This window comes from Narcine bancroftii, chromosome 4 (assembly GCF_036971445.1).
Source record: "Narcine bancroftii isolate sNarBan1 chromosome 4, sNarBan1.hap1, whole genome shotgun sequence".
Lineage (NCBI taxonomy): Eukaryota > Metazoa > Chordata > Chondrichthyes > Torpediniformes > Narcinidae > Narcine > Narcine bancroftii.
In genome coordinates this window covers 2,680,861-2,689,420 of record NC_091472.1, presented here as the reverse complement: position 1 = coordinate 2,689,420, position 8,560 = coordinate 2,680,861, and the positions used below count along the sequence as shown (strand labels likewise).

The 8,560-nt window shown below is 46.5% G+C and overlaps 1 protein-coding gene across 1 annotated transcript in view; it reads left to right on the top strand.

Annotated features, from left to right (window-relative positions):
* LOC138760283 (L-gulonolactone oxidase-like) overlaps positions 1 to 6,890 on the top strand; it is a 56,003-nt gene extending 49,113 nt beyond the window's left edge. The window contains exon 12 of the mRNA XM_069930650.1: positions 4,796 to 6,890. Coding sequence (XP_069786751.1) covers positions 4,796 to 4,924 — 129 coding nt within the window. The 3' untranslated portion in view covers positions 4,925 to 6,890. The remainder of the gene's footprint in view (positions 1 to 4,795) is intronic.
* Positions 6,891 to 8,560: the final 1,670 nt, after the last annotated feature.

Genomic DNA, 8,560 nt, shown 5'->3' with positions numbered 1-8,560 from the left:
CAGGTTGGGGGGGCTCCATAACTCATTTGTGGGGGGGGGTGGTGGGCATGGCCCGTGAGCACCCCCCTTGATGCCGACCCTGAGCTGTCTACCTGTTTTTGCCATTCCAGATGAAGGACTCAGGCTGAAAGCTTGGCTTCCCCTTTATTTCCTTTCAATGCTGTGAGACTGGCTGAGTTTCTCCTGCAGGTCTCTGTATCACACTTGACCCCAGCATCTGCAGAGTGTCTTCCTTAACTCCCATGTGAGACTTAATTGAATTAAAGAGAAAAATAATTTTGAAAGGACAAACCAGAAGGCTGAGTACAGGGTTAGAACCATAGAACACTACAGCACAGAAAATAGACATTCAGCCCCTCTAGCCTGTGCTGACCATCATCTCCCAAGTCCCACTGACCAGCTCCCATGCCATAACCCACCAGGATTCTCCCATCCATGGATCTATCCAATTTATTCTTAAAACACACATCAAGCCTGCATTCTCCATATCAGATGGCAGCTTTTTCCACACTCCCACCACTCTCTGAGGGAAGAACTTCCTCCTAATATTCATTGTTTTGAGTTAGATCTAAGTTGAAAAAGCCAACTCACATCCAATCTGTCCATACCTCACATAATCCTGTAAACCTCCATCAAATCTCCCCTCATTCTTCTTTGCTCCAAGGAATAAAATCCTAACCTGTCTAATCTTTCCCTGTAACTCAACTCCTGAAGACCTGGCAACATCCTAGTAAATCTTCTCTGCTCTTTCAATCTTATTCATATCCTTCCTGTAGTTAGGCACCAAAACCGCACAGAATATTCCAAATTTAGCCTTAAACAACTTCAACATAACATCCCAAGTCCTGTACTTAATAGTTTGATTTATAAAGGCTAAGATACCAAAAGCTTTTTTTTTACAACCCTGTCCACCTGCGACGCCACCTTCAAGGAACAATGTATCTCCATTCCTAGATCCCTCTGCTCCTCCATGCTCCTCAGTGCCCAACCATTTACTATGCATGTCCTACCTTGGTTTGCCCTTCCAAATTGCATAATCTCACACTTGTCTGCATTAAACTCCATCTGCCACATTCTGGCCCATTCTCCTTGCTGCTCCAGATCCCTTTGCAAACTTTAGTAAACTTCCTTGGTGTCCACAACACCTACTATCTTTGTCTCATTAGCAAATTTGCTGATCCAATTTACATTATCATCCAGATCATTGATTTAATGGTCCCAGCACCAATCCCTGAGACACACCACTAGTCACAGGCTTCCAGTCTGAGAAGCATCATCCATCACTACTCTCTGGCTTCTCCCATCCAGCCATTGTCCAATCCAGTTCATTACTCCACCATGAATACCTAGAGTCTGAACCTTCTTGACTAACCTCGCATGTGGGATCTTGTCAAAGATTTTACTAAAGTCTATGTAGACAACATCCACAGCCTTTCCTTCATCTACCTTCTTGGTAACTTCCTCCAAAACTCTACAAGATTTGTTAAACACGACTTACCACACTGACTGTCCTTAATCAGCCCATGACAGTCCAAATACCTATATATCCTGTCTCTCTGAACTCCCTCCAATAATTTACCTTCTACTGATGTCAGGCTCACCTTTCTATAATTACCAGGTTTATTTTTGGAGCCTTTTTTAAACAGCGGGACAACATGAGCTTCCCTCCAATCCTCTGGCACCACACCTGTGGTTAAGGACATTTTGAATAGATCAGACAGGGCCCCTGAAATTTCTACACAAGTGTCCCTCAAAGTCCAAGGAAATATCATATCTGCCACGGGTGATTTATCTATATTTATTCACTGTAAACCAGCAAGCACCTCCACCTCATTAATCTCCATATGTTCCATGACATTTCTGTTTGTTTCCCTTCCTTCCTTATAACCATTTACAGCACAGAAACAGGCCAGTTCAGCCCATCTAGCCCATGCCAAACACCTTCTCCCACCTGGTCCCAATGACCCACACCCAGCCCATAATCCTCCACACCTCTCTTGTCCATATACCTATCCAACTTTTCCTTAAATATTAAAATCAATCCTGCATCTACCACTTTGGCTGGAAGCTCATTCCACTCCCCCACTACCATTTGAGTGAAGAAATCCCCCCCTCATATTTCCCCTAAACTTTTCCCCCTTCAATCTCAATCCATGTCCTCTTGTTTGAATCTCCCCCACTCTCAGTGGAAAAAGCCTGTCCACATTGACTGTATCTGTCCCCTTCAGAATTTTAAATACCTCTATCTAATCCCCCCTCAATCTCTACGCTCCAGGGAATAAAGTCCCGGCCTGCTCAACCGTTCCCTGTAACTCAAACCCTGAAACCCCGGCAACATTCTTGTAAACCTCCTCTACACTCTCTCTATTCCGTCTATATCCTTCCTATAATTTGGTGACCAAAACTGCACAAAACATTCCATATTTGGCCTCACCAGTGCCTTCAACATACACACAATGCCATTTTGCTGAGTAAATACTGATACAAAAAACTGTTTAAGTTCTCCCCCATTTCGTGAGGCTCCACAAATAGTTGACCACTCTGATCCTCTAGGGGACCAATTTTGTCCCTTTTACTCTTAATATTCTTGTAGAAACCCTTCAGGTTTTCCTTCACATGATCTGCCAGAGGAACGTCAGGTCTTCCCTTTGCCTTCCTGATTTCCTTCCTGAGTATTTTCTTGCGTATTTTGTACTCTTCAAGTACCTCATTAGCTCCTTGTTGCCTCTCTAATTCTTAAATAGATCGCCAATATCCCTTAAAAACCAGGGTTCCCTGTGCCTGGTAACTTTAATGCAAACTCTGCACTTTCAAAATGTGGCATCTGAAGACCTTCCACTTACTGAACACACCCTTGCCAGAAAACAACATCTGCTATCTCCCTACACATTTGCTCCTCCAATTTCTCTCTCATATTGGGCGGTCTATACTACAACCCTATCAATGTGGTCACACCTTTCCCGTTCCTCAGCTCCACCCATGAGGCCTCCGTAGACGACCCCGCTGCACTGTCCTGACTTTGCACAGGTGAGATAGTTTCCCTGACCAGCAATGCTACTCCTCCCCCTTTCATCCCTCCCCCTCTATCACATCTGAAACAGCGGAACCCCGGAACACGGAGCTGCCAGTCCTGCCCCTCCTGCAACCAAGTCTCATTAATAGCAATAATATCATAATCCCACGTGTCAATCCACGCCCTAAGATCGTCAGCCTTTCCAACAATACTCCTTGCAATAAAATAAATACACCTGAGAAAAGTCCTATCACATACAAACCTTTGATTTCTGTCTGTACATGCAGTCCTCGCACGACCTTTATCCTCCTCCCCACAAACTGCTCTATCCTTCTAGTTCCCTCGCTGCCACAAATCTAGTTTAAACCCATCGGGACAAGACCAATAAATCTATCCTCAAGGATATTAATCCCCTTCCAGTTCAGATGCAATCCGTCTCGTTGGTACAGATCCCACCTTCTCTGGAACAGAGCCCAGTGATCTAGAAACCTGAAGCCCTCCCTCCTGCACCATGTCTCCAGTCACATGTTAAGATGCCGATCCTCCTATTTCTAACCTCTCCAGCACATAGCACAGGAAGCAATCCTGAGATCACCACCCTGGAGGTCCTCTTCTTCAACTTGGCACCCAACTCCCTGAATTCTCCTTGCAGGACCTCATGAAATTCATTGTTTTGTGGCAGCGTCACAGGGCGAATGTTCATATAAACCATCTTACAAGAATAAATAAGAACAGTGCTCAAAAAATCAAAGTGAGGCCTTGTCTTTGGTTCATTGATCACTCAGGAATCTGATGGCAGCGGGGAAGAAGCTGTCCTTGAGCTGCTGGGTGCTTGTCTCTAGGCTCCTGTACCTTTTCCCCAATGGTAGCAGAGTGAAGAGGGCATGGCCTGGGTGGTGGTGGCTTTTGAGTATAGATGGGATGCTTTATAAGAAACTTCCTCATGTAGATGTCCTCAATGGAATGAAGTCTGGTGACTCCAAGTTAACAACGCTCCAGATTTTTTTCCTGTCCTGAGCGTTGGCACCTCTGGACCAGCTAGAATGCTCTCCACAGTACACCTGTAGAAATTTTCGAAAGTCTTCGGTGACAGACCAAATCTCCTCAAACACCTCACAAAGTATCGCCGCTGGTGAGCCTTCTTCATGACTGCATCAACATGGAGGCTCCAGGACAGACCGTTGGAAATGTTGGCACCCAGGAATTTGAAGTTCTTGACCCTCTCCACTCCTGAATCCACAATGAGAACTGGATCATGTTCTCCTTGCTTCCTTCTGAAGTCCACAATCATCTCCTTGGTTTTGCTAACATTGAGTGCAAGGCTGTTGTTGTGACACCACTCAACGAGCTGATCTGCCTCCCTCTTGACTGTGGTGTCATTGGCAGATTTTTAGACAGCACTGGCCTCACAGTCATGGGAGTGTAATGAGTAGAGCAGTGGGCTAAGAACGCATCCTTGGGGTGGGCCTGTGTTGATGGTTAGTGAGGAGGAGACGCTGTTTCCAATTCGTACTGACTGTGGTCTTCCGATGAGAAAGTCAAGGATCCAGTTGCGGGGATGGGGTGGAGGGGGGGGGGGGGGAGGTGGTGAAAAGGCCCAGGGTTTGGAGCTTCTTGACCAGCACTGGGGGAATAATGGTGTTGAAGACTGAGCTGAAGTCAATGAAGAGCAGCTGTATGTGAGTGCTACTGGGTGATAATCATTCAGGCAGCTCACTCTGCTCTTTGTCTGACCCTTCGTTCTGCCTTTGTTCTGACCCTTGTTCCCTGTTAATCACGCAGGCCAACAGCTGTGTCCACAAGGACTTTGAAAACATGTATCCCGCCTTCCAAAAATTCTGCACCATCCGTGAGAAGCTGGATCCACTGGGAATGTTCCTCAACAACTTCCTGGAAAAGGCCTTTTTCTAAGAATGTGCATTTGTTTATCTCCATCAATAAACAACACTATTGGCGACTTGGTTGAGGGCATTTAGAACATAGGCCTTTTGGCCCTTGATGCTCTACTGACCCATATATTCCTTAGCAAAAACAGTACTAAAACCTCCCTACCCCGTTACCTATTTTTATTCCATCCATCTGTCTAAGAGCCTCTAATGTTCCAGCCTCCACCACCATCACTGGGAAGGCATTCCAGGCCCCCACAACTCTCTGAGGAAAAAAACTTACATCTGACGTCTCCCCTAAACTTCCCTCCCTTCACTTTGTACACACGTCCTCTAGTGTTTGCAGATCCTGCCCTGGGAAACAGGTGCTGGCTGTCCCCCCTGTCTATGCCTCTCACAATGCTGTTGACCTCTATTAAGTCTCCTCTCATCCTTCTACTCTCCAAAGAAAAAGCCCCAGCTCTGCTAACCTTGCCCCATAAGACTTATTAGTAAATCCCCTCTCCATAGCTTCCACATCCCTCCTGTAATGAGGTGACCAGAACTGATTTATTGATCCATTCTTTCAGCTCTGGGCTTTGGATAGTTTAGATGGTCTCCGTGGACATTTTGGGGTAAAGAGTCCCTAAAGTGCTCATTCCAGATTAGGACACTTTTTTTCTTTATTTGCTCCTGTGTTCCACAGTTTTAAATTTGTAATCAAACAATTCATAAGTTATTAAAGTGTGCATTCCAGATTTTATTCACAGTTATTTGTAGACATTTTGGTTTGACCAGGTAGAAATTACTGTGCTTCTTGTACACAGTCCCCATTTCAGGGCACCATAATGTTGGGGACATTTGGCTTCAGCTGAGTTCTCCGGTAGGTTTAATTGCTTCATTGGTGCAGGTAGAAGGGAGCTCGGCTTCTAAGCTTTTGATCACCTTTGGAGTCTGTAGATGCCATTTTTCAGCGTGAGGACCAGAATTCTGCATCAATGACGAATGTCCGCAGAAGACTTCATGAACTGAAATACAGAGGCTGCCCTGCAAGGTGCCATAGAGAGGAAGGCCAGATTTCAGGTATTTGGAAGAGTCTGCAGAATCCTGGAAAAAGATCTTGTGGACAAATGAGACCAAGATTAACCTGTATCAAAGTGATGGCAGGAGCAAAGTGTGGAGGCTCAAAGGAACTGCCCAAGATCCAAAGCATTCCACCTTTGCCATGGTTTACATCTTGCAGTGTGTACAAATAAACTCGAATAAAAGCTGAAATGTGCATTTTAATCACGTGAATTGTTTGATTACAAATTAAAAACTGTGGAGCACAGGGGCAAATACAGGCAAAAAGTGTCTTTGTCCCAAACATGTTTGCCAAGATGACATCTATTGCCCTTTGTATATATCCCCACAACGTGGTAAACCTCCTGGAATTTGTACCATCTTTCTGCTGGGGAAGGATATACAATACTGACAGGGAGGGAGCTCCAGGGTTTAGACCCAGTGAGAGTGATAGGGCAGTATACTGGACATTCCCATCCATTCATTCCTTGGCCTCTTTTCAGAATCAGAATTTATATAACCATATAACCGTTTACGGCGCAGAAACAGGCCATGTCGGCCCTTCGAATCTGCACCAGTTCACTTGAACAACTCCACTAGCTCAACCCACCCGCTCTCTGCCCATAACCCTCCAACCCCCTCACCTCCATGTACACATCCAACCTTATCTTAAATGACAGAAGGGACCCTGACAGAAGGGACCCTGTCTTTTGGAAGATCATTCCATTCTGCCACCACTCGCTGAGTGAAAAAGGATCCTCTAAGAGTTCTCCTAAAGTTTCTCCCCCTTACCCTTAACTCATGCCCTCTTGTTCCAACCTCCCCTGCCCTCAGGGGAAAAAGTCTGTTTATGTCTAGTCACGAAATTCATTGTTTTGCAGCAGCGTCACGGGGCGAACATTCATATAAACCACCTTACAATAAATAAACATAGTGCACGGAAAATCAAAGTGAGGCAGTGTCTGTGGTTCATTAATCATTCAGGAATCGGATGGCAGCGGGGAAGAAGCTGTCCTTGTGCCGCTGAGGGCTCGTCTTCAGGCTCCTGTACCTTTTCCCCGATGGCAGCAGAGTGAAGAGGGCAGGGCCTGGGTGGTGGGGTCTTTGAGGATAGAGGCTGCTTTTTTAAGCCACTGCCTCATGTAGGTGACCTCAATGGAGTGAAGTCTGGTGCCTGTCATGTCACAGGCCGAGTTAACAACCCTCTGAAGTTTTTCTTGTCCTGAGAGTTGGCGCCTCCACACCAGGCAATGGTGTGACCAGCCAGAATGTTCTCCTCAGTCCACCTGTAGAGGTTAATGAGAATCTTTGGTCCTAAAACACCTCACGAAGTACAGCCGCTGTCGGGCCTTCTTCGTGATTGCATTGACGTGGAGGCTTCAGGACAGACTCTCAGAGATGTTGACCCCCAGGAATTTGAAGTTCCTGACTCTCTTCACTACTGAGTCCTTGATGAGGACTGGATCATGATCTCCTGAAGCCCACAATCATCGCTTTTCACGTTGGCTCAAGTCCCTTCCTGCTATCTTTGTGGTCTGCAGCAGTGCAGGGAATTGCCCTGTCCGTTATCTCAAGAGCAATGAGTAATGGGCAATAGCTGCTGGCCTGGACATCGACGGCCACATCTATCATTTACCCCCTTTTACAAAGCTATTAAAACAGGAATTAACTGCCTTTTATCCACTTCACTACCTATATAAATGCAACAAAGGTGGGATGGGGGGGGGTCATTATCATCCCTCGCCTGAGACTAACTATTCAGATAGAGCCGATGCATTTCGCAGCAGCTTCTGTCTAAGAGGGTTCACACAGGACGTTGACTCTGTAATGCTACAGGTCCCACCTCCTTTTGCTCCAGGACGCCAGTTTGTTTATGTAAAAGGTTGCACTGACCCAGCATTTCTTAGTACAATGTGAACGACCCATAAGCGTCAGGTTATCAATCAGCTTCTGGCTCCCTGCAGGAACACTCTGCCTCACTCCCCCAGGCCCCGTCCAATATCAGTCCCCCCATCAGATATCGCTCTCACCCCATTGGATACCTCATTTCCTCCCCTCTCCAATTGGATACACCCCTCCTCAGTCAGAAACTACACTCCTCCCCGTTGGATACAATGCCTCCCTTGGATAGCTAGTCCCCCTTGTCTGATACCTCGCCCTCCCAGTTGGATATCATGCCCAACGGTTGAATTGCGTGCCCCCTGTTGGATACCAACCCCCTGTTGGATACCACCCCCCTGTTGGATACCACCCCCCTGTTGGATATACACCCACTGTAAGATACCCCTACTCCACCAGATTCCACACACCCCATCAGATACTGCAACACACAGCATATACACACCCAGTTTCAGCATGGACCACAAATGTCTCACCCAACAGTTGGGCATTATTTTCCACTGATGAACACCTTCTTCATCTGACAAGACTTGTGTCAAACTCACCCCTGCCCTGGAATATGTCTCCCCCATCTCCCCATGAGTTCTGCTTCAATCCCATCCCCTGGACAACTTCTCTGCAGAGGAAGGACAGGAGGTCAAGCCACAGCTTCCGCCTCCGGTGCTGTCTGTGTGGCATTTGCACGGTCTCCCCGTGACTTCAGTTTCCTTCCACATCCTCA